The sequence below is a fragment of the Melospiza georgiana genome, chromosome 15 (assembly GCF_028018845.1).
Source record: "Melospiza georgiana isolate bMelGeo1 chromosome 15, bMelGeo1.pri, whole genome shotgun sequence".
Lineage (NCBI taxonomy): Eukaryota > Metazoa > Chordata > Aves > Passeriformes > Passerellidae > Melospiza > Melospiza georgiana.
The window spans coordinates 9360915-9385431 of record NC_080444.1 but is presented as its reverse complement, the minus strand read 5'-3'; the positions used below and the strand labels follow the sequence as shown (position 1 = coordinate 9385431).

The 24517-nt window shown below is 48.4% G+C and overlaps 1 protein-coding gene across 1 annotated transcript; it reads right to left on the bottom strand.

The window, feature by feature from the left end:
* Positions 1 to 17884: 17884 nt before the first annotated feature.
* PITX1 (paired like homeodomain 1) lies at positions 17885 to 24200 on the bottom strand. Its single transcript, XM_058034919.1, has 3 exons — positions 24038 to 24200; positions 21061 to 21266; positions 17885 to 18424 (listed from the first exon to the last, which is right to left on the bottom strand). The coding sequence occupies exons 1-3, from the start codon at positions 24198 to 24200 to the stop codon at positions 17885 to 17887; spliced, it is 909 nt and encodes a 302-aa protein (XP_057890902.1).
* Positions 24201 to 24517: the final 317 nt, after the last annotated feature.

The window sequence follows — 24517 nt, the reverse complement described above, 5'->3', positions numbered from 1 at the left end:
GCTTCCAGAGATTCTTATTTCCTTGAGGGAAAGGCTGAAAAAAATATTAGTATAAAATTTTAGTGTAGTTAAATATTAGAGGGAGGTAGAGAGAGTCCAGCAGCCTCAGAGCCTGCCTGTAGCCCTCAGGGGCAGCACTGGCTCTGCCCACTGGGATGCAGGCAGTAGCACCAGGAGCCTCCACTGCCTGCAGGGGATGGGACCATCTCTGGGGCCCCCAGGGGCAGCAATGCCATGGGAAGCAGCCATGCAGTTTGTGGGGGTCCACAGGGGGGCTGTGGCACCAGGGACATGTCCTGTGAGCTGTTGAGGGCATGTTCTGCAGAGGCAGCATTTACTGCCTTCCTGCTTGGAGCACAAAGGGACACAGCCCCGAGGTCTTGTGGAGAACCAAGCTCCCCTGTGTGGGACTGCATTTGTTGGATGTTTTCATGCTCACAGCATCCTGAAAGGACCTCCCAGCACTACTTACCCATCAGGCATGGGGAGAGATGCCAAAGGATGCAGAAAATGGTTTATGGAACCAGGGAGCTCTTCCCAATGCACCAAGGCCCCACATCTTCCCTTAGGCCAGAAAGCACGAGGAGATGGCTCAGCAGGGTTTCCTGAGGAGAAATGGCTTTGGGCATCTCAGAGGATCACTGGTAGTGAAAGCACCTCTGCTCAGGGAGTGCCATCTCCCTCTGGTCCATGGAATGGAGGAAAGAGCAGAGCCAAGGGGAAATAAACCCTCGGCATCAGCAGGTGGGGGACAAGGAATGAGATCTGCTTGCTCTCCCAGCATCATGTCCATGACACCTGGCTCCATCTGAGCATGGGGAGAGGCAGCAGAAAGGACTGGGGATCCAGTAAGTGTGGGATGGGTGCTGGTGGAGCTTTGCAAAGCTGCTGTGGAGAGAACTTGGCATGGGAGCTGCTTCCAACACACAGAAACTGTGGTGGGGTACAGTGGGATGCAGTCAGCCTGGCCTCACAGGATGGCTGAAGTGACCAGAAGCTGCTGGTGGCAGGGATGTCCTGAGGTGGCTGTTGGACCGGTCTGAAGGCAGGTGGGAATGCAAACCCCAACACTGAGCTCTCCCCAACCTTGGAGAGGTCCTGTCACCTCCAGACTCCAAGTTCATGGCTCAGAGCCATCCCTCGTTTAGCCCCAGTGAATTACTGAGCCCCAGGAAGCCAGCCTTACTGAGCCTTTTGTGGAAGTCAAGGGCTCAAATTGAGCAGGAGCTTGGGGAAACCGTTTCCCTTGTTAAAATAAATGTATTAGTTTAATACGTACCAGGAGAGGATAGGGAGTTCTCCTTGTTAAATATTTACCAGTCAGACCCTGCTGAGGACTTACTTGGAGCAATTCAGCTTTAGTGATTTCCTTCTATTGTGGTCTAAGTCTCCAGCATGGCTGGGAAATGCAGCAGGGCCGGGACAGCTGGTGACAGAGCTGAGCCCCGGGCAGAGGAGCTGCAGCTGGGACGGCCACCCCCGTCTCTGTCCCCCTCTCTGGGGACACTGAGGAGCCTCAGTGAGTCCCCAGATCTGAGCTGGCACCTCAATGGAGATGTGGGCACCTGCCTGGAGAAACAGAGGGAGCAGCCTCATTCCCAAAGGGGAGCAGAGCACAGGACAGATGCCCAACAACCAGGCAAAATAAAATAAACCTTAAAAAAAGGTGAGTGGACACCAAAATGTTGCTCTGTGCCTTACCTGTCTGTCACTCCTGAGAGCATCCCGACATCCCAGACTCATTACAGTCCATTTTAACAAGGGGCATCATTTCTTTGGGGGCTCATCATCTTGGGAATGGGAATAACTGTAAACAACACAAATTGTGAATTATCCTAATTTCCCTAAAATGTCCCCTCTGGTACCTGATGGTGGACTTAAGCCATGTCCAGTAGCTCAAGATTTCCTGACATAGCTGTTCAATTTATCAGACCAATTTTATGTTTATGTGATTTACACGCATACATACTAACCTGACACACATTTACATAACCAGTTTGTCATTTACAAGTTCATATGCCATCAATCTCTACAGCTCTTAAAACTGGAAACACATTTTTTGGTAATCAAGTTAAATTAGGATAATTTCTATTGTTGCTGACTCCACTTTGTTTTGTAACACTGTTGCTTTCCCTTAAACTCCCTAGAATAAAATGGAAAAATGAAGGGCACGAGGCATCTGCATGGAAATGCTGCTGCCTTGTTGGTTCCCTGCTCTCCTGAAGGCAGCAATTGCAGATTGTCAAGGATTGTGTGTTTTTTAAAGAATGACTCGATTAATAATCGTAAGAGAAAACAGATGCGTGAGGTTTGCAACTAGAACCGTGGACACTCCAGGAGACATCAATTGTTGGAAGTAAACAACAGTCCTGATTCAACAAAGCTCTTAAGCAGACGCTTAACTTTGAGCATGCACTTAGCCCGGGCTTCAGGAGGTGTTAACATATGTTCTGCTATATAAGGAGGGACTTAAGTGCGTACTTACAGTTAAGCTTGTGCTTAAGTGCCTTGTTGAATTGGGGCCAACAATTCAGCTCTCCCTCTGTCTCCCTGACATTAACTGTGCCTGACATCCAGGAAATTCAAACAGGGGCTGCAGTAGTCACCTACCAGAGGAACTTTTCCCTTCACAATGGGGCTGCATCTATTTTGCAGCACGGCCCAAGTGCTCGGGGTGGCAGGGTCAGGTCACCCCCACCACCTCTGTGCCCCCATCACTCCCCATCCTTTGGGATGCCTGCACAACCACCTGTAGAGAGACAAAAAACCCAATATATTTGTAAGTCTCTATGAAGACCCAGCCTCAAAATCTATAATATTTTTTATTATTTTTCTAAAATCAATATTTTTTTTCAATAATGTTCTGCATATTCACCAAAGATGTCTGCTTTCTTTTTGCTTATTTTCCAGTGGTTGGGGATTTCTTTAAGTCCTGAGTAGGAAGAATTGCACTGTGAAATGATTGTCAACCTTTATGAATGAAAAGTTAATTTTTGCAATTTTTTACCTTTGTAGTTTTTTCTCCTGTTACATCCTCCATCTGCTGAGTTGCACATAGCAGGTGAATGTGGATGGGAAAGGCCTCAGTGTCTCCACAGGTTACTGATGACCTCCTGGACCAGTCTGGATGCTCTGGATGCCCTTCCAATTTCCTTGATACCTTCTCTTGGCTGTAGGGCCCCCTCCCTTCAGACCCCAATCACCGAGGAGGAAGGTCTTTGCTCACAGTGATGACACTTTGAATCAGCATCACTGAAAAACCCAAAACCCAGCTCAGAGTTGTGCCTTGGGATCAGCTCATCATCACTTGCTGGATTTTATTTGCAGTAAACCAGATTTCTCTGAAAACTGAATGGATCTTGTTTCATGAGCCAGGGAGAGCTCAGTGAAAGCAGCTAACAGAGCTGATACCTCCAGTTCCAAATCACACAAGGCAAATCCCGAACCAAACATCCCCAGAGGTCTCCTGATCTCCTGATCTGAAGTTCTGCCCTTCTTGTAATCAAAGAGAACTTTTAAACTTGCTTCAATGGTGCCAGAGCTGCTTTCTACCCAGGATTTTATTTATGGGTGGTTTTTAAACTGTGGGTACAGCAGTTGCCTTGCCAGTCCCAGCTTTCTGTCTATCCTGTTTCTGTCCAAAAGTCACAGCTGGGGAACCATGCTCACTGCCAAAAAAAAGGAGCTTGTTTTACCTGCCAAAGCCGGGTGTGAGGGACATGAAGCCCTCAGTTAAAAGTGTCTCAGGGAGCATCATTCAGATGCAACACCAAGTTTTCTTGAATAAAAAAAATATAATGCAGACCTCAAGAACCAGCTCTTCCCTGCTTATTTTCTTTTCAGATGGCAGCATCCAAGTTCCAGTTATTTCTGTCTTGGAAAATAAAAAGTCTACCAGAGGAAAAGGAATGTGAGTTTGCAGCAGAGTTTGGTACCTGGAAGGCTCTGGGCTGGAGTGCACACTCCTGATTTATGGTGTACTTGTTAAAACCACTTGTTCTTGTCATAACAAAACAGATCCAAGTGAAGCTGGGTAGAAGGTCCCCTTCTAGCTGGCACTTCATCATGGCTTCTTACTCTGTCTTAGGTTCTGGGGGTTTACAGTTATATAAAACTTAATGAATCAGTATACTTTAGATTTCCTTCCTAATGCATATGGGTTCAATTAACTGCACTGTTTGCTTATTTAAGCGTTTTCATTAAATTGCTTTACTATATTTTCCCGCAATTGAAAGGGAACATGGTGGGGCTGATGCCATCTGCCACCACCAGTTTAGCAGAACCTTTTTCTTTGTTCAGGTCCATTCTTTTTTATTAGAAGAGACCCTCCTACCCCCAGTTCCCTGTGTGCCACGCACATATTGCATTCTCCTCTTCTGACTGCAGACTGATAAACAAAAATCTTCAGCAAGGGCCTTCATGTATGGTATTTTTTAAGGGTCTCTTTTACAAGACCAGTTGTGTTTTGCCCCCCACCCCCTTCTCTCGCCCTGCCTGCAGATCCCTTTTTTGCTCCAGCTTGTGAATAAAGGGTTGTTGCTGTTGCAATGGCTCTGAGCTCTTGCTGCCTGGCTCTGCAGGGTGGAGGATTGCTGTGGCCAAAACACCCAGCCAGGCTGCAGGCTCAGCCCAGCACAGCAAGAAAAAGGCAGGAGAGGTTTTCTCCTCATTGCTCAGGAATAGCTGATCCTGGGCATCTCACTAAACCTTCCTGAAGGCCCTCATGGCAAGGGAGGGTGTCCCTGCCTTCACCCACAGCTTATTTTCTGGATCTGCTGCTCTTTGGCTTTACACACTGCTCTCCCCCCTGCACAGAGGGGGTGCATTATTACATTCCTCCTTGTTGTTTTCTTCATCCTTTTGAGCTGCATCTTGCAGTGTCAGTGCGCACTGTGAGTGGCCCTGTGTGTCCTAAAGGGCTGGTGTCCCTCCAAACACCCCACAGTGCCCAGGGATGCCCTTCAGGGATGGGCAGTGCCTTCCCCTGCCTTACAAACTAAACTGAATAAACTCACCCACCTGATTTGGAGCGCAATCTGCACCCTGTTACACAAAGCAAGGGCTTTGTACACGTCACTAATAGAAAAAACATCCTGGAGAATACAACAAAAGAAGGGAAAATATTCATCCTGAAGGACTCTTGTGCAAAGGTTTGATTTTTTTATTTGGAAATGCAGCATTTGATATTGCATTGTTTATCTGCCTTCTCTGGGTTAGGAGGTAGAGAAGGCACTCGTGCTCCTGGAGCAAAGGGAGATTTTGTAATGCAGTGTGAGGTGGAAAACGCCCCAGCATTTATCATTTTCTGTTCTCTGCTACAAGCATTTTATGTAAGAGAAGGTGCAAAGACAATAAATGACTTGCCCTAAAGGCACACAATGAATCTGTGGCAAGCCCAGAAAGAGAAAGGCTTTTAACCATTGGTTGCAAAAGCCCCTGTTCTCCCCAAAGTCCAAGGGAGCTGCTGTGTTTGTGGGGTCCAGAGAATGCTGTGAGACCCTCACCCAGCCTGTGCCCCTTTTTGCAGAAGGATTTCAGTTTGTGAAGCAATGTACCACACCAAACATTTCCAAGAATGAGACAGACAGAGAGAGAAGGAGAGAAAGAAAGGGAGAAAGAGAGGAAAAGAGAGAAAGGAAGGAAAAGAGAGAATGAAAGAAAAAAGAGAAAGAAAGGAAAAAAGAGAAAGAGAGAAAGAAAGAGAGAAAGAAAGAAAGAGAGAAAGAAAGAGAGAAAGAGAGAAAGAGAGAAAGAGAGAAAGAGAGAAAGAAAGAAAGAAAGAAAGAAAGAAAGAAAGAAAGAAAGAAAGAAAGAAAGAAAGAAAGAAAGAAAGAAAGAAAGAAAGAAAGAAAGAAAGAAAGAAAGAAAGAAAGAAAGAGCCACCGTTCAAACTCTTTTGCTTGCAGTAACGTGAAATTAAGAAAAAACAAAATGTGGGAAAACTGAATTTAAACTAAAAGGAGAAGCCTTTTTCCCAAGTGTAAGACTTTTTCTTCCTTTTCTTATTTTCAAGGTTTTCCAATTTCTGTTTTTTTTAATGAAAAATGCAACCAAAGCACCAAAGATATTACAAAACACCTCTGAGTTGTAAAACTAACCTTGCAAGGGGAGTGGGAAGTGGAGATTACCAGGAGAAACATCAGCTTGTACCCTCGAATGTATCCTGGGTCCCTCCTGCTCCTGGCACAGGGACCCCAACCTGCCCCAAGTACAACTGCTGGGATCTGCCAAAATCATAAGGAATCACCCCAAACCCACCCAAACTGATGCAGTCTGGACTCTGGGAGACTTTTTGAGAGTGGTTTGACAGCCCTGCCAGGTCCAGCCTGTCTCTCTGGTGCCCTTTCTTCTGTCAGTGAGGCATAAAATAAATGTGAGCTGCCGGCTGTGGTAAACATTCCCTCCTAACATGCCTGTTCTTGATGCCCCAAATACAGATATTCAATTGTGGAAGAAAGTGGAGAAAGAAAAAAAAAAAAAAGAAAGAAGAAGAAAAGAAAAGAAATTAAAAGAAAAGAAAAGGATAGAGAGAAAACCCCCGACGCTTCCAAGACACTAAAAATAGACTCTGATCACTTACCAAATGGTAAAATGAAAATGATTTGCTTTGAATAGTCTCCAGAAAGGCTCAGATACAATGTCTTGTGGAGCAAAATTGAATCAGTTGAAAGTGCAGACGCCAGCTCAGCCTAATCCCTCCCAGCTGCTTTGCTTTCCTTTTTTTCCAACAAGCAGCCCCTAAAAGTCATCTCCCTAATCCTGCAAACTGAAATTCAATCTTGTATTTTTTTTTTTAAATCAAGTTTCAAGCCTGGGGCTTGCAGGGTGGGGGAAGAGGAGGAGGGAGGGCTTTGGGGTTGCCTCCTTCCCCTCGCCCTGACTGCAGTAAACACAGCCTTGAATTCAAGGAAAAGCTTTAGACTACAATTCACTTGGCTTCAGCCAAACACACAAATCTGATGCCTTTAAAGCCCCTCCAGCAGACGGTAGATAGCTTTGAGATGTTCACTAAATGGCTGTCTGCTTGTTGCCTTTTTTGTTGCTGATTGGGGGCCCAAGGAGACCTTGTCTCTGGGCTGTTTTTGGCTTTTTTTTTTTTGCCTTTTTTTTTTTTTTTTGGTGTCTGCTGTTATCAGTGGTTTTGGGTTGGGCATTTACCTAATGCAAAGACCAAGACAAACAGTTTCTCACAGAGGCTGGTGATTGCAGCCAGCAGGGCATGTACGGGCTCTGCTATCTCGGGGAATACTGAGAGGTATTTATGACACTTTCCCAAGAGTTTCCCGACTCCTGCCCTCCACTCCCCCACTCCTGCCACGTGTTTGGCTTGCAGGGACTCAGGAAAGCTCCTGGGGCATCCCAGCCCTCAGCTCCCTCCATGGCTCTTGGAAGCACAACTCCATGTGCTTCCAAATCTGCTTTGTCAGGCGTTGCCACCTGATGGTCCACTGATCCCAAATATTTCTGGCAGCAAATGATACTGGTTTGATTTTGGAGAGTAATTGAGAATAAAATAACAGCAAAATGTTTGTTCAAAACCAAATCCTGCAGCTCAGCATCCTGATAATTCAAATTCCTGGGTCTGAACGCTTCCAAACTCAGGGTTTCAGAGGTTTCCCTATTCAGACGTGCAGATTGGTCCTATTTTGCTTTTGTTTGAACCCAGGTCAGGGTCCAGAATCTGAGCAGGAAAAAAAAAAAACATGTAAGAAGATGACACCAATTTTACTGGATAGAAACTCTCCCACAATGGCTGCAGGCAGGTTTAAACTCACCTGGTCAGGGAAAGATTCTGAGTGCCAAAGGAAAACAGGAAACAAAACTTACAAGAAAGGGAGGAGAGCTGAGCCTTTGATATGACTTCACTTAGCCTGGTAGTATGATGACAAAAATCCCACACAGTGAAAATCACACTTTTCACAGATGCAGAGATGATTATTTTGTCTGTTCCCAACTTTTCTTCCTTTTGTTAGCATAATGGCCCTGACCTCCCCACCATGTCAGAAGTAAATTTCTACTTGTTCACAACTGATTGTTATTTCTGCTCTGAGGCTCGTGGGGTTACATGACATTTACTGAGATGAAATCCATTCTTGCCTTCTGTATCCCTGTGCCCATCTGTCTGATACAAGGCTGAGAGTGCTGAAGTTATGTGGAACTGAATTTCCTCTAGTCTAATGAGGGAGAGTGCATTGGGCGCCCAGATCAGATGGCCCCATGTGCTGGTTGCTGGATTTTATGGTGTAAACTGATGGACAGTTGAGATAAACATACATAACTAAATGGGTGAGGTACACAGGTACATGGGGGATGGATAAATTAGAATATTTGGCTTAATTTATAGATTTACAGGGTGGATAACTCAATATTAATGCAGAAGATGTGATGGTGGAGGGAAAGCCTGGGCATGGGACAGGGACTAGGTGGCCTAGCCAGGGGTTCGGGTGGTCCTGATGCATGCCTGGAATAGAAATGGGATGTGCTGTGTTAGAGCAAGTCCTGCCTGGTGAGCAGAAGGTTTATCCAGCAGATGGATGGGTGGATGGATGGATGGATGGATGGATGGATGGATGGATGGATGGATGGATGGATGGATGGATGGATGGATGGATGGATAGCTGGCTGAGCAGTGGAGCTGGGAATGAGGAGCTGATGAGCTGCATGGTGACCCTGTGGGATGAATATGGGGACAGAATAGGGGCTGGCTGGATTTGCTATAAAACAGAAATATTTTAAACATAGAGATGGTAAGGGAAAGGAAGGAAGGAAGGAAGGAAGGAAGGAAGGAAGGAAGGAAGGAAGGAAGGAAGGAAGGAAGGAAGGAAGGAAGGAAGGAAGGAAGGAAGGAAGGAAGGAAGGAAGGAAGGAAGGAAGGAAGGAAGGAAGGAAGGAAGGAAGGAAGGAAGGAAGGAAGGAAGGAAGGAAGGAAGGAAGGAAGGAAGGAAGGAAGGAAGGAAGGAAGGAAGGAAGGAGGTTTGACAGAGAAAAATGCATGGGATGGACTGCAGCACACCTGAGCCTGATGGCCATGTTAAAATGAGCAAAGAGCTGTCTGTGTGTCAGGTATTGGTTGGTTGTATGGGTGTGGAACACATAAATATGGAGCAAGAAAGCTGGACTGGATAGGTCAAGTGCTGGACGGCTGGGAATTTAAGTGGAGTAAATATAATAGATAGACTGAAATATGGAAAGCAGGAATTGTAAATCTGTAGCTGTGATAGGTAGCAAGGAAATAAATACAGAGAGAGCAGGAAACAGTGGAATGAAGGAAACAAATGGACACATGAACTGTTGCTGTGTCTGTTGATGTGTTTGAGGATGTAAAGAGATGTTTGGCTCCATAAAGTCCAGTGACATGAGCAGCAGTGGTGCTAACATATCTAACAGAGCAAAATGGATGTAGCAAGGGAAAGGTGATCCACTGGAAGTACTGGGAAAACACTGGGAGTATTCTGAGGCTAGTTCAGCTGAGTGGAAATCAGATGGGTGGCAGATGGAGAGATGGTTGTATATACTGGGTGAACTATCAGAGGAGCTCACATTGGCTAGAAATATTGACTAGATAAAGCTGTAGAGAACAAATTAATAAATTAAAGGCCAAGAGAGAAAGAGATTAGATTGAGAGGGACAAGTTGACAACAGGCAGAATATGTGTTGGGTGGGTAAAGGAATGGAAAGATAGCTGGAAGAATGGAATAAACATATGGCAATAAAAATGTGCAGATAGGGTGAATGGGGCATTGATTATGGGGAATGTAGATAGAAGGAGGAACAGATAAAAGAGGAACAATAGCAGAGTTAAGAGATGAGCAGTGAATAGAATAATGGATGAGCAGCTTCCATAGAGAGGGTATCTGGTGATCAAGACTCCCTGCAAACACACAGACAGGGAACTGTGAAAAAGAGATGTACAAGACATAGGGGAGTGGGGAAAGCATGGGGTGAATGCACACAAAAAAAATGTAAAGTATACATACAGGAGAGGGAAGTAGATATGGGGAAAAGCAAAAAAGCACTTTAGGAGGAGTGAGGTAAAATAGCAATGGAGTAAATACATTGCATATAAAATTCATGCAGAATGAAGAGATTATGCTGAAAAAACCCAAGCTTGGAACAATTAGCAAGCTAACAGGTTGGACCAGGTATTGGGTAGATAAGGAGACAGAGGAGTATTCATGAGCTGGGAGTGTTGAGAAATTAGCCTGATGGTACAAATTAGAAAGATGCTTAATGGAAGAGTAAATCGTGGACAGGATGATTGATGAAGAAGGATGTGGGTGCACATTCAGATGAGTGGGTACCAGGAAGCTCATCAGAGTGGGTACGAGTGAGCAGAGAAATGAATATGGATGGAACAAGGAGGGAGATGAAAATATATAGTTTGGGATGTACTATGGAAATCCAGAGAGATTAATTGAAATTTGCATCAGATTAATTAGGTAGGTAAGTAGTCACAGGCGCTGCCTTAATGAGTATGTATAAAAGAAACAAAAAAAAAATATCGTTAATCGTGGCAGTAGCTGCATTGATGTCTTGGGCATGACAGGCAAAATCAGAAGGGGTGAATACATTAGTGCTGTAAGAAAGGATGGGAGCCATTAGTATATGAGAGATAAATTAGATTGTGAGACATGAATATATGCAAAATAGGCTAAGAGGTCAGGTAAATGAGAAAACAGGGGGAAAATGGATTATTAAGTGTTATGAAACTCACCTATGAACACCTACAGGGGTGTGTAGGAGGGAAAATTAGATGGACAGAAAGAGAACAGATCTGTTTGCACAAGAAATAAGCATAGAGAGATTACATGATCAAGGCTGACATGTGACTCCCAAATCAATCCTAAAACTAACACTAATTCTAAATTCTGACACAAACACAACTCTTAGCTTAATGTTTATTCTAACATAGCACTAATGCAAATCTAAACCAAAAGTATCTGAACACAGTGCTAATCCAAGCCCCTGACCTCATCTAAAACTGCATCCCCTAGCTAATCCTAGCACAAACTGAGATCTCCCACTGTCCCTGATACCAATCCTATCCTACACCCAACCCATGCCTCACCCAAACCCAGCTGCAAACCAAACACAATGCTAAATGCTGAACCAACTATATCCCAACTCCAACCCAATCTCTGCCCAATTCCAACAAACCTTGACCCTAACTCTACACCATAAACCTTAACCCTGTCTCTAACTTAATCTTAACCTTGTATCTTAGAGGAATGGGTAGAAATATGCGATACATTTTTATTTAGCTGATACCAAACTGTGTTAAACCATAAGAAAGAAGATGAGGTAAATGGGTGGTCAGGTTTATGTATTCTAAAGTTAAATGGTTTTGTTGGCAATGGGGGAGCAGGGTTGGCTAAATGAGAGGTGAACAAGTGAAATATGTCTGTCCAGAGGAGTTATAGCAGAGAGCTCAGAGGGTGCATGGAGATAAATCATGTAATTCATAGTTCTGATTTCAGATCAGAGATCAGATTGATGAAGATGTATAGAACAGAGTGGGGTATGTAACCCGTGGTTAAATCACATCTCCAGGTAGACCTGCAGTAGAGTATTATTGGTATGAGATATTCAGGTGAGGAACGAGGTGTATGGGGGAGAAATGTAAAACTGACCAATAGACAGAGCAGGGGGGAGCCTTGGAATGAATGGGTGCCTGTGATGTGTGTGGGGATGGTACAAATAATGGGGTGGGTCCAGGTCAGGACAGCAGACAGGACCATGGATTGGCACTTTCTGAATTTTCCAAATGATGTCCCCTGCAAATGTGACCAGAGCAGAGGTGCCAGCCCCTGCCTGGTGAGGTTCAGCTCATGGTCTGTTTGTGGCTGGAGAGAGATTTGTGCAGGACATTCCAGCCCCAGGCTCCACTTCTGAACCTTCTTCTGGGATGCTCCCCAAAGCTGCTGCCTTCCACAGAGCAGGAGGGGAGGCTGATGCCTGTGTTCCCCAGACTGGCCCCCAATATTCTCATCTGCTTTCCAGGTTTTCTGTCAAAGGTTCAAAACCTGTCCCTGTAAATGTTTAAAGAGTGGGGTCTTGCTTTGTGAGACCATAAGATTAAATTTGGGATCTGACTTAAAACGTGGATGGTGAGAGCACAACTCCCCAAAATGCTTTCTGCACCTTGCCTAACTTTATTCTTAAATTTAAGGAACTTTAATTTGCTGGCTTTAACAGCAGAGGAGTGGGGTGCTGTGGTTACCCATGGAGCACAGCCCCACTGCTCTGCTGCCAGTGACAGATCTCCAGCTGGCCTCCCCGGGACCAGGGCTTCACCTCATGCCTAGAAGCATTTCACTGAGTAATTTCCTTGTGTGCTTAAGTACTTTCCTGAATTAGCTCTTAAAAGAGTGAACTCTCCTCCTAGACTTTCTGGGAAAAAAGAAAAGAAGGGAGTGGAGGGAGAATGGGAATTTTTGAGGGCGCCCAAATGCCAGGAGCCAGCCTTTGGATTCTCACAGTTTCACCCAAGCAGCCAGTGGAGCCTCAGAAGGAGCCAGAGCAGAAACCTCTGGTAGACACTGGTACTGGGTGCTTTCAAAGATCCCACTGTGTACTTAGCTGTATCTTCAGACATCTAAATCCCTCTAAAAGTCTCACCCTTAGTGTCTAAATCCCAGGTGCCTAACTCACTTCTAGGAAAATCTCACACCAAGGTTTATTCAGTGAATCTTTTTTTTTTTTTTTTTTTTTTTTTAAGTTGGTCCTTACTCACATAGGGCTTTTGAAAATCCCACTGCTAATCTATACCCAGGCATGTATCACTTTGAACCCTGTAATATAAATTACTTTGTGCTTCTGGGGGACAGCCACTACTTTGTCCCTGCTCATACTAGGTCAGATTTTTGGGTTTTTTGCATATTAACACATAGATTTTCTGGGATTTTTTTCTGACGGGGGAGGTCTGAAGTTGCTCTGCAAGACTTGAATTAGCAACCCGGAGCGAGTGCTGTTTTACATGTGATTCCGGGGAGGAATCTCAGGCTGCCGCGGATTGCAGGGCTGCATGGGCAGAGGTGTCGGGAGGAGCTGGTTCTGGGCTCATTTACATCGCTGGGGTTTGGCCCCGGGCACAAGCCTTCCTCAGCTCCACTGATCTCCTGGGAAGAGTTGAGAGCAAATTTGCTTGTCTCTAGCAGATGCTGAGCATTGTTACCTGGCTTTCTGCAAGAAATGGTTGAGTGAAGAAGGGGGGAAAAAAATCAAATACATGTGTTGTTTCATTTTTCTTCTTTTTATTTCCTATGAGAATTTTTATTTGTTGGGAAGTTATTTGGTAAATAAAATTTTTGTGCGTATGCTTTCTTCATTAAAGAAATTGGAGCTGGGGATAAACAAATTATTTTTTTCTGTAAAAAAACCCATCACTCTGCAGAAGAACAGGCTGGCTGCCATTGAAACATTTTTGATAGGAAATCTGCCTGCAGCCCTACTGCTTAATCAGTTTGGAACAGAGTGTAGCCCATGGCTTGTTAATAAGAGCAGCTTGTCCAAGCAGTTCACACAATGGTGAGCCACAGAGGAGGCTTGCTGCATAGCTGTGGATTTTATTTTGCAGCTCTGTTAATTAAAATATATTTTACTTTGATGGGGGTTTTTACTGTTTTCTATGAGGCTGAGCAGAGAACAGTTCTCTTTGATAGATTAAAGGAGGGATATGAAGTATTTTCTTAAAAGTAACAACTCAGCTTTGTTTGATGGGCAAACTGAGCAAAAACACTGTGTAATTTTGTATTTTTGTTTGTTCTCAGTCTTTGTAAATGGACTGGTTTATAAGTTGGTATATTTGGCTGTTTTGATAACATCAAACTAAATATTTCACATACAAGTTGCCAGACTGAAACAGAAAAGTCACAGATTCTCATTTAATTGATAAAGTAATTTTTACTTATACAAGCGTATACTAAAATAATAAGGCCTGAAACTGTGCCACTGAAGTTAATGACAAACCCTTCATAGGTTTCATATAAAACCTGTATTTTTATTATCCCAGTTCCACTGACTTTTGTTGCAAGATTGCAGCAAAATGTTAGGGCATTTCTAGGTGTTATTTTTATTATACAAAACCCCATTAAAATCTGTACTGAAGCATCCTATTAATTTAAATGGGACTTTGCATAGTTTGCCGAGTTCCAGGCCACAGATAAAGAGAAGTATGCAATTTAGAATTAAACTGACCACAGCTTTTTATTAGAAGACATTTAATCTTGAACGGACTGTGCAGTCTGAGGCATTTGTGAGTTTCATCTGGGCTGGTGCAGCCAGAGCTCGGCTGTGCAGCCGCTCCTGGGCTGCTCTGGGACCCCTCAGGACCATGCAGCAAACCCGGGCAAAGCTCTCCCCAGGCAGCTCTGCTTTGGAAATGCTGATAGGTAAGCCAGCACACCCAGAACAAATGGAAAACTTGATTCCGGTGTTTCTCTGGCTCCAAGGATCTGCCTGCCTTGACAAAGCCCGCAATCAGCAGGCAGAAATCTGGGGACTCTGTGCAGTCCCACCGGGATGGAGCCTCTCGGGATCCAAGTGATGCGGCTTCAGGAACTCCAGCTTCACACGCTGGAAACCACCGGGAGGAATGTGCAGGGCGAGGGATGGAAAACCATCGCCTCCGGTGTGTGGAAACACCCACCAGCAGCCAGATGCCGGCAAGGGGAGTTCAAACCCGAGCGAGAAGGGTGGCGGGGAGCGCTGTTTTACACTGCCCTCCCCCCGTGGGGACTCGGGGAGTAATGAAGCATTAAATGACAGCCTAGCTCGGCTGCCCCCAGCGTGGGCACACACCTGGGCACCTCCGCAGGCACATCGCTAAGGAAAGCGTGCTTGGGCAAGGCAGTGCACAGCCGTGCCTCAAACACCCCAAACCCCCGAATAATTCAGGCTCTAGCCATTGTGGGGGAGACCCAGAGGCTGCACCCGTAAAAGCGCACAGGGAAGGTGAAGGAGCTGCTCTCTGCTCAGAGTCTCCCTGGAATTTTCCTTTCCCTGAGCCATAAATGCGTCAAGATGCCCAAATGTCGCCCCGCAGCAGCAGCAGATCGGCTTTCCGTGGGACAGTCACAGGGCGGGGGGACACTGGAGAGGACAGCGGGCTGTGTCCCTGCTCCCCAGCTCTTTCCTGCAGTTTCAGGAGGGGCTGGGCGCTTCAGGGCTCCCACAACAACTGAAACCTGGGGCAGGCTTTGGCAAAACGCGAACGCCGCGCTCTGACTCAGGGCTAATGGTGCTACCTCCAGGAACAGGAGAAAACGAACACCTAAAATCCTGGCTAAAATCCCAGCGGAGGGCTGGCAGATCCCCTCCCGCCTGGAAAACGGGGTTAAATCAGTCCTTGTGCTGCTCTGGTGACACTCCCGTGGCTGTGGAGAGGGATGGGGTGGCCGGGGAGACTCTGATCTGATCTGCTGAGACCCCGTGATGAGAACAAAGCCTGGCGGAGCCCCCCAGCCCGGGACAGGGAGAACTGCGATCCCCGGGGAACGGGGCCGTCCGCGGCCGCGCAAACAGCGCGTTCGGGCCGGGAAAGGGCCCCGGCCGCGGCTGTTCCTGCCGCCGGCTGCGAGTATTCCACTGATTCGTTATATCAGTTTTGGCAATTGGGGCAAAACATTAATAGTAATCGAAATAGTTAATAGATAGTAAATAAATAGCACTTAAATCACAGAGGTTTGTGCTTGCAAAAACTCAAAGGAGAGGGAGAATTAATCGAACAAGCTTTAAAATTCAGAATGTCGGGGGATTTGGAGAAACAAGAGAAAAACGCACCTTAGGGTAACGGGACGAGGGACTGCGGGAGAAGGGGCAGTGCCAGGGCTGCGACCCACGGCGGGATACAGGATGCGGGGATTAATTCTTTGGGGGAGAAAAACCCGACCCACGGCAGGGTGGGATGCAGCAATGCAGCGGCAAGCAGGGCTGGATCCCCAGCTCCGGCAAACAGCGGTAACACTGCCATAAAAATAAAATAAAATCAAATGGGTCCTGGGGAAGGTTTGCGCTGCCAGGGCTGCCCCGGGGAGCGGGGCAGGGGTCGGGGCTCCTTCCCTGTCGGGACGCGGGGAGACGGCGCAGCTACCGGGGGAAACGGGGAGGGGGATCCCCAAAATGTCACCACGGGGAGGGGGACAGAAAGTCGCTTTTCTTCTTGTTTAGTCGCTTTCTTAAACACAGCCAGAAAAGAACATTAAAGGCATTTCTAGATTTCGTTTCTGTTTAGTTTTTTTTTTTTAAGTTTTCTTTTTTATTCTCATGCTCTTAATTTTGAAAAAAAAAAATCACAAAACATAACTTATAAAACAATATATATACTGCATCCTTATCCACAACAGCATAATTGAAACATCCAGCGTAACGTTTACCACAGGTGTGAAATACACTGGGAAAGAAGTACCGTGTGCATTTTATGTCTCTTTGTCATCTACAGGTAATAAGTATCGACAAAAATAAGCAACAAATATGCCTGCAATTAAACTTCATATGCCTTTTGTATGCGTATTAATAAAAATCATATTTATAATTTCCATGTTTTGTTTGTTGTTTTTATTTTTTTCCAACAAGCACTTGTAAAAGTATCTATATTTACATAATAACACCTTAAGATAATAACACCTTAAGAAAATTTTTTTGGTTCCTTGTTTTTCCTTCACATTTAGAAAAGCGAGGAACGCTTTCAGCTTTGCTAAGAACCTTTCCGGACGCCGAGGCTCTCTGTTTCTCTAGCAGAGATGCAGTATCTGAAATCACTTCATAACAAACCATTTTTCGTCTTTCTTTCGAGACTTTATAAACAGGGGTTGCTTTTCCGTTTTACTTTTCAAAGAGAAAAAACACCCCCTGCATTTAAATAAAGATGAATGATAATTTCATTATCAGGATAAGACTTTTAAGGATGGGGGAAAAGATGAACAGTTTTCGCCTTGCTGAAGGGTTTCTGTGCTCTCTCACAACCGGGGATACTGCAGTCTTTTGGAAAGGACGAAGAGGTAGGAACCTTGAGCTGCTTAGTATCAGGAATGACTGGATTAGAGCTTCCAACTAAAGAAAAAACATCAAGAATCATGCATTTTAAAAACAGTTTATTCAACGGCCAAGGACAATGATCCGGCACAATGCAACGGTAGATATAAATATAACCTTATATAAGTGGTTGACCCTTGTCATTATTATTTTAATAGTTTCATACCTAATATTTCAACCATTTTTCCCCCTGCAGATTCTACTCTGCGATTTGGTTTTGGTTTTTTTTTTCCCTCCCCTCATCCCCCAACCTTTTTATTTTTTTTTTTTTCCGAGTGTGATTCTGTTTCTCAGTGGTAAACATTAACCAAACTCTTCCCGTGCGACAAGCGGCCAAGAACCGTCCCACCAGCTCTTACCACCGAGGCGTCCCCTCCTGCCGCCCTCCCCGCGGGGCAGCGGCCGCCGTACCGACTCCTGTGCAAGTTCAAGTAAACACATACAACCCGCATAATCCAGAGAAAAAAAATTGCAACTCATCCATGTACCAGATTTCGGTGTCTCTCGCAAAAGTTTGCTGGTCCGTTTACGGTTTTAGATGGAGGTGGTTTTTCTTTTAAATGCTTTAAAAAATATTTTTAAAGCGCTGTTTTGTTGGTTGTATCGTTGTTTTGCCTTTTATTTTTTTTTCCTAGACAGTCGAAGTCCGCGGAGATTTTGGGCCTTTTTTGGGGGGGGCGGGAGGGTGTGTGTGTGCTTTATTTTATTTTTTTCCCCTCTCTCACTTGCTTGGGTTTTGCTTTTAATCATCATCGGGTTTAATAAATTTTTTTTTCTTTTCCGTTAAACGTCGCTTCGCTTCTGCTTTGCTTTGTCGGCGGTGCTTTGTCGGAGGTGGTTTGTGTCAAGTCCGTCAACTGTTGTACTGACAGGCGTTTAAACTAGAGCCGGGGCTTTGCAAACTGCTGTAGCCGAAACTGGAGTGCTGCTTAGATTTCAGTCTGAGGCTGGCTAAGCTGGAGTTGCAAGTGTCCCGGTAGACGCTGTAGGGCGAGCCCGGCGGCCCGTAGGGACAGGCGGGCGAGGACATGGCCGAGTTGAGCGAGGAGCCGCTGATGTTGTTGATGTTGTTGAGGCCGGAGTTGGCCATGCCCGGCACGGCCGAGTGGCCCATACCGGAGGGCATGTTCATGGAGGGGATGCTGCTGGGCGCCGAGAACATGGACTGCGAGGACAGGGGGCTCATGGAGTTGAAGAAGGTGAAGCTCTTGGTGGAGAGCGGCGCCGGGGTGAGGCTTTTGGTGGCCCAGTTGTTGTAGGGGTAGCCGGCGTACATGTCATCGTAGGGCTGCATCAGCCCGCTGAACTGCGGCACGTAGCCGTTCTTGCACAGGTCCATCTGCTGGTTCCGCTCCCGCTTTCTCCACTTGGCTCGGCGGTTCTTGAACCAGACCTGGTGGGGAGGGGGGAGCGACACGGCTCGGTGAGTGCGGGGCCGCAGCAGCCCCCCACCCACCGCCGGAGAGCAGCTATCCGCGGCCCAGCGCCGCTCCCCGCGGCCCGGCCAGCTCCTGCGGGGCTCCAGGGCGGCTCCGCGGCCGCGCACCGCCTGTCCCCGCCGCCCCCCCCCCCCGCGGAACGGGGTCCCGCTCCGCACGGTGCCTGCGCGCATCCCTCTCTGCTCAGCGGGATGCGCCGGCCGGGATGCGCGCAGCGTCCCTGCTCCCTGTGCCGAGGGTGCCTGCGCGGCTCTCCGCGTTCCCCCGACCCCCTGCACCGCCCTGCGCCCCCCTGGCCCCCCAGCCCTTTCCCGGAGCCAGACGGGGGCGAAGCACGGCCCGCTCTGATTAGGGCCGGCTCGCCCCGGCTCTGCCGCGTTTCCGAACGCTAATGCCGTGTAATAAAAGCCCCCTGTTACAGATCATAAAAAAAGGGATTAGATTAGTATGTTTAGGTTTAAAAAAAAAAAAAATCAATCCCTGCATCGCCCTCGGATAGATGCAACCTCTGCCTTTATATCTAATGAGAATTTACAGCCCTAACCAGGAAACAGAGAAGAGGGGCTGGTCCTGATGTTTGATGCGAAAACCGGTTCCAGTCTCTGATTATTTTTATACACAATAATATATATATAATCATATATACACTACATATACAGCCCTCGGAAAGCATTTGAGTCCCCTCTGATTGAAGCCGGGCAGCTTCAAAAATCTTTAAAAATTGGTTAAAAATCTGCATCCTGCTGCCTGCTGCCGGCGCCCAGGCTGCGAGCCTCCCTTGCAGCATCCTCCCCAGCGCAGCCCGGGTTTGTCCCACCGGGTCTGGGCCCGGGAGCTCCCCGCGGACACCGGGCCGGGCCCCGCGCAGGCTGCGCTCCCTCCGGAGCCGGCGTGGGGGCGGGGGCGGCTCCTGGGGCCTCCCCTCCCGACGCAGAAATGGCACAACTATTATTAAATACCGGGCCCGAGGATGGAAACTCCGTGGGGGAACGGATGGCAGAGTCTATTTTAAAAAATAACAATAATAAAAAGAATCCTGTATAAATAGGAAACGAAAGCCAACATGTTCAAAACCTGTAATATACTCCTCGGAAGGTGCTTCCAGACAGGAATTTCCTGAAAATGAGGGTAATAGTTTTAATTATGGCTCCTAGACATTTTAAAGGAAGGCCCTCATAGCAAATTAAGGTTAGATTTGCAATCTGCCATCTCAAAACATCAAACCCAAACATCTCCACACAGAAGGAGAACGAAATTATGTTAATTGCAACTCATATTTTAGTTATATTTGTTCCCTGAAATATTCAACCAGTATTAATGTTCAGGCTTTGTTTTGTTTTAAACTCAATTAAGACAATGCTTTCAGACGCAATTGTTTCAAATGGGTGTTTACTTTTCAAATGTTTAAAGCAGAGTCTCTGTAATCCGATTTGGTCACTCAAGGTTTAATTGCCAAGTTAAAAACAAAAAACGAAAAGAAAAAAAAAAAAGAAAAAGTGGATTTTCCGTGCAGCGGGGCTTCGCTCCGCAGTTCCCGTTTTTCCTGCGCTTAGCCCACGGTCCCGCGGTGTGCGAGCATTGTCGAAACCGCGCGGGGAAATGTCTCGGGTGGAAAAAAAGCACTTGGGATGTGGACAAACCGAGACACAGCGACAGATCCATAGAGACCGAGCCGCTTCGCCCGGTCCTTCTTTACCAGGATCTTTCGCTCATAAATCTCTCTAAGGAATTGCCGAAACACACACGCACACATACATACATACATACATATATATATATTTATATACATACACATACACACACACATATATGTTTCTAGCTGTGTGCACCAACATTACCGAGCCCCTCGATTCTGGCTAAGAGGGGCGCATATACATATATCAAAATAAATAAATAAATAAATAAATATACTATATGTGTATATATACACACCATATTTATATATATGGTGGCATAGGCTCCGAGGCGTGTAAAAATGGAGCGCCTTCGCGGTACAGGTTTGTGTTTTCAGCTCGTATTGACTTTGTGACCGCTCCCCAGCCCCTGCCCTTCGCTTTCGGCCTCCACAAGCAGCCGGCGGCCTTGGGGGACGCGCGGCCGGGAGGGGCCGGCCCCGAGACCGCTCGGTGCGGATTGGAGCTCGGCATCGCGCTGTCGCGATAGCCAGGGGCAAGGGTTTGTTGGGACATGGCCGTGGAGATTACTGGGAATAACCAGAGCAAGGGGAAATTGCTGGGATGGGATTTTGCTCCATCCCTGCCACGCTTTTCGTCCTGTCCCGAGGGTTCTTCCCCCCACAGTCAGACCCTTCCCCACCCCGGCCTTTCGCTGCTCCCTGCCCCGCTCGCCGCCCGCTTTCCGAGCCGGACCCCAGCGCAAGGCCCACGGTCACTGACCCGCTCCGGGCGGATCTCCCCGTGGCCGAGAGCTGAATTTCTCCTCTCCGACCTGGATCCCAACTTTGGTCATTAAATCCAGCCCAGAGCAAGCCGTGGCAGCGCTCCCCCATAAGGGACAGCTGCCCCGAGCCCCCCACGCCCCGGCGGCCCCAGGGCAGAGCTCGCCCCGGCGGGGCTGCGGCCCCTCTTACCCGGACTCGGGGCTCGGTGAGGTTGGTCCACACGGCGATCTCCTCCCTCATGCTCATGTCGGGGTAGCGGTTTCGCTGGAAGGTGGCCTCCAGCTCCTGCAGCTGCTGGCTGGTGAAGTGGGTCCGCTGCCGCCGCTGCTTCTTCTTCTTCGCCGGGTCGTCGGCGGCCCCGTCTTCGTTTTTCTGCTCGCCGCTTCGCTCTTTTTCTGCGAGGGGTCGGGTTGGGGATGGTTGGTCTATTTAGTTTTGTTTTGTGCGTTTTTTGCTTTAGTTTTTTTGCCAGTACAGGCACACAAAGGCAGACACCCCCGCCCCGCACCCAGCGCTGCCCACCCCACCGGAGGCACGCGTGGGGGGCACCCACTCGTGTCCCGCTGAGCCCTGCACCCAACCCGAGCCCCGCAGCCCATCCCGGCCTTTCCCGGCGCGGCTGGGGAGGGATCAGGGAGCCCTGCCGGGCACAGGGCACCCAGGGATGCGGCAGGAGGGACCCCCAGAGCGGCTCAACGCGGGTGACCGCATTCGTGGGGAGCGGGGTGCCCGCATCACCGCCCGCTCCGCCTTTCTACGGCACCTTCTCGCTCCCTCCAAACCAAGGCGTGATCTTTGCTCCATTGTCTTTGTTGTGCTCGGCCGCGATAGGAAACTTTGGAAGGGCAAGGGTGGAAAACCCAGGAGCAAATAATTGCAAAAGGCCCCTCTCTGCTCCCCCGCTTCATTCTCTTTTCATAATTATTTTATTCTTCATCTTTTAGGATTTCGCTGTTTATTTTAACACAGGGCTGAGCGAAGCCCTCCGCAAAAATCGTATCGGAAGAAGGAAAGAAAAAAGAAACCACCCAGGAGGGTTTTCTCGGCCGGGATTTGCGCGGGCTGGGAGCAGGAATTCAACACCGACCCTGCGAACCCCCTCTCCCCTTTCCTAACGGGCTCTCTGGCTCTCCCGGCCCGGTTTGGGCCCGGTTTGTCCCGGCTGCAGCGCTCGGAGAGGGTCTGGAGGCCCTGAACCGAAATGCTCCGGCCTGGGCCCCGCAGGAGCGGGGAAGGTGCGGCCGGGCCGTGCAGGGCCGGGGGCCGCAGCCAAGCCCCGGCCTCGGTCCTGCTGCTGCAGGAGGGAGAAACCACGGCGAGTTTTCTCCTGTAGAGCTTTTTCCCTCCTCCTTTAAAGAGTTCTTTTTGTTTTTATTTTTAACCCCCTTTCGGAGGGTTTTCTCCCGCCGCCGGCGGGCCCGGGGGCATTTGTACAGCTCCGACCTCTGCGAGGTAAGCGGGAGTCTAAAAATAATCGTGTGCTGAATCCAGAGCCCGGGAGAGCTCGTCCTTGCAAAGTCACCCTTGGGTCGCACCTTGCTGGGAACCCTGCACAGGGAAAGGGGCGAGGGTGCGAGCGAAGCTCAGCTGCTCAGCGGACCCCAAAAGGGGCCGGGGGCATGCGGGGTTCGCAGCCAACCCAAGGCCTCTCAGCACAGACCCCATCGCCCCCGGCCCCCGGTGCCCAGACCGGCCCAGCCGCATGGCCCGGCGGCGGCGGCGGCGAAACAGAAACAAAAATCATCCCCGCCAAAACAAATCCTCCCGCTCTCGGCCGCCAATGGCTCGGACAAACCGGGCCGAGGGGGAGCGGCGGGATCGGGAAGCGGCAGCGGCCCCGGTGGGCTCCGGCCCCTCGCCCAGCGCTGGTTTAACTCTCCCGGTCCTCCCTAAAAATCCGGCCTCAGCGCAGGGCTGTGTTACAGTTCCGAATCATAACGCAAGGCATATCTAATCTCTAACTCAAGGCTTTTGTAACTATTTTTTTTTTCCCCGTTAAAAATAAAATCTAAAGGTATTTTGCAGGTTCTCGGAGAAGAAAAGCAGGCAGCTCCTCGGCCCTCCGGCAGCACCGTGGGGTCACACACAGGGGTAGGGCAAAATGGAGCAAATCTCCCTCTCTAATCTCCAATAATCCCCTCTAATCTCAGAGTCCCTTCCAGACGCCGGTCTCTAACTTTGTTTGCGAATCAGGCCGGGAGGCACAACCCAAACCCTCTTTATCACCGAGTGCCACTTCGGGACCCACTCGTACAACTGCCACTCTCTAGGTTAAAATTCCCAAGAGCAACAATAGCTATTAGAAAACTAAAAGTATATAAAACATAAACTCCCTCTGAAACAATCTTACTGGAGAAGGAATATCACACTCCTTCTTCAAGCTTTTGTTCCTGTCTTCTACCTTTCCCTTGTCATTCTAAAAATGTTGTTGTTTTAATTAAATGCAATCTGAGAGAGCCCAGCGTTCCCTGCAGCCCTCGCACACGGTGGTCAGGGCATGGGGATCCTTCCCTTCCCTTTTCCTGCGGGGAAAGCGCTCGGCCCCGCGCAAACCCTCTCCGCGGCCGCGCACATCCCCTCCGCGGCGGCCCGCGCTGCCTGCCTCGGCCCCACGCTGCCTCTCCAGCTCTGCCTGCCCTTTCTTTCTTTTTAATTTTTTTTTTTTTCGCTGACAGAGAGATCTTTTTCCGTCTCTGCACCACCCGAGCTGGAAAATAAACCCGGGCAAAAGCTGACATTATTTCAGAAACATCCGGCAAAACCGCACTCCCCGAAGAGCCCCCCCCCCTTCCTCCCGACCCCATCAATTAATAACGACAGTTTTTTTAATTTAAAAATAAATAAAATAAATAAAAGACAGCAGCTCCGGGGATGGGACCATGGAGCCATGTGTCCCCCGGGCGGGCTGTCAGCGCCGGGCACGGTGGGGGAGGCAGCTCCAGGAGGGCCCCTGCCCCCGCTCCGGTTCCCGGGGCTCGCTCGGGATGGAGCCGCCGCGATCACCGGCAGCTGTGGCTCGGCCCTGTCCCTCCGCGGGCTCCGGTACGCGGGGGGCGCGGGCTCGGCACCCCCGGGCGGCCCGCGCAGGGAAGGCGCGGTGGGGAGGGGGAGGCAGCGCGGGGGGAGCGGGCCGGGGCCGGGGGGGCGCGGGCAGGGGGAGGGTTACCTGGCACCTCCGTGTCGGAGGATTCACTGGCTGAGTTGTCGATCGGGTCTCTGGGTTCCGAGGATCTTTGCAAATGGAAGCTGGAAGCCATGTCATGGGAGGGTTGGGGTCTCAAGCTCTCAGGCAGTCTCTCCAAATTCATTCCACCTTTAAAGGAATCCATGGCAGGGGCGCCGGGCTGCCTGGGGGAGTTTGCAGGTGTTTATTCCACACAGAAAGGAACAACGAGCTTTTTTTTTTTTTTTTTTTTTTTTAAGAAGAAAAAAAAAATCAACAAAAACCAAAAGCAAATCCACTTATTACTAACAGTATTATTTTAAGGGTGTCGGAAGCAGTCTGGGCAGTGCCTGGAAGGCGGTTGTCTCTGCTGGGGAGAGGCACGGCGCTCCGGCCGCATAGGCAGGGAAGTGGTAAAGATCCCTTATAGAGAAACGCGAGTTGCGAGTTGGACAGTTTAAAGCTAAAGAGATTAAAGTGACC

Coding starts and splice junctions, on each gene's coding strand:
- PITX1 (XM_058034919.1), bottom strand. CDS start 24,200: ATGGATTCCTTTAAAGGTGGAATGAATTTGGAGAGACTGCCTGAGAGC. Junction 21,267..24,037: donor CTCCGACACGGAGGTGCCAG/GTAACCCTCCCC, acceptor GACCCCTCGCAG/AAAAAGAGCGAAGCGGCGAG. Junction 18,425..21,060: donor TCACCGAGCCCCGAGTCCGG/GTAAGAGGGGCC, acceptor CCTCCCCACCAG/GTCTGGTTCAAGAACCGCCG.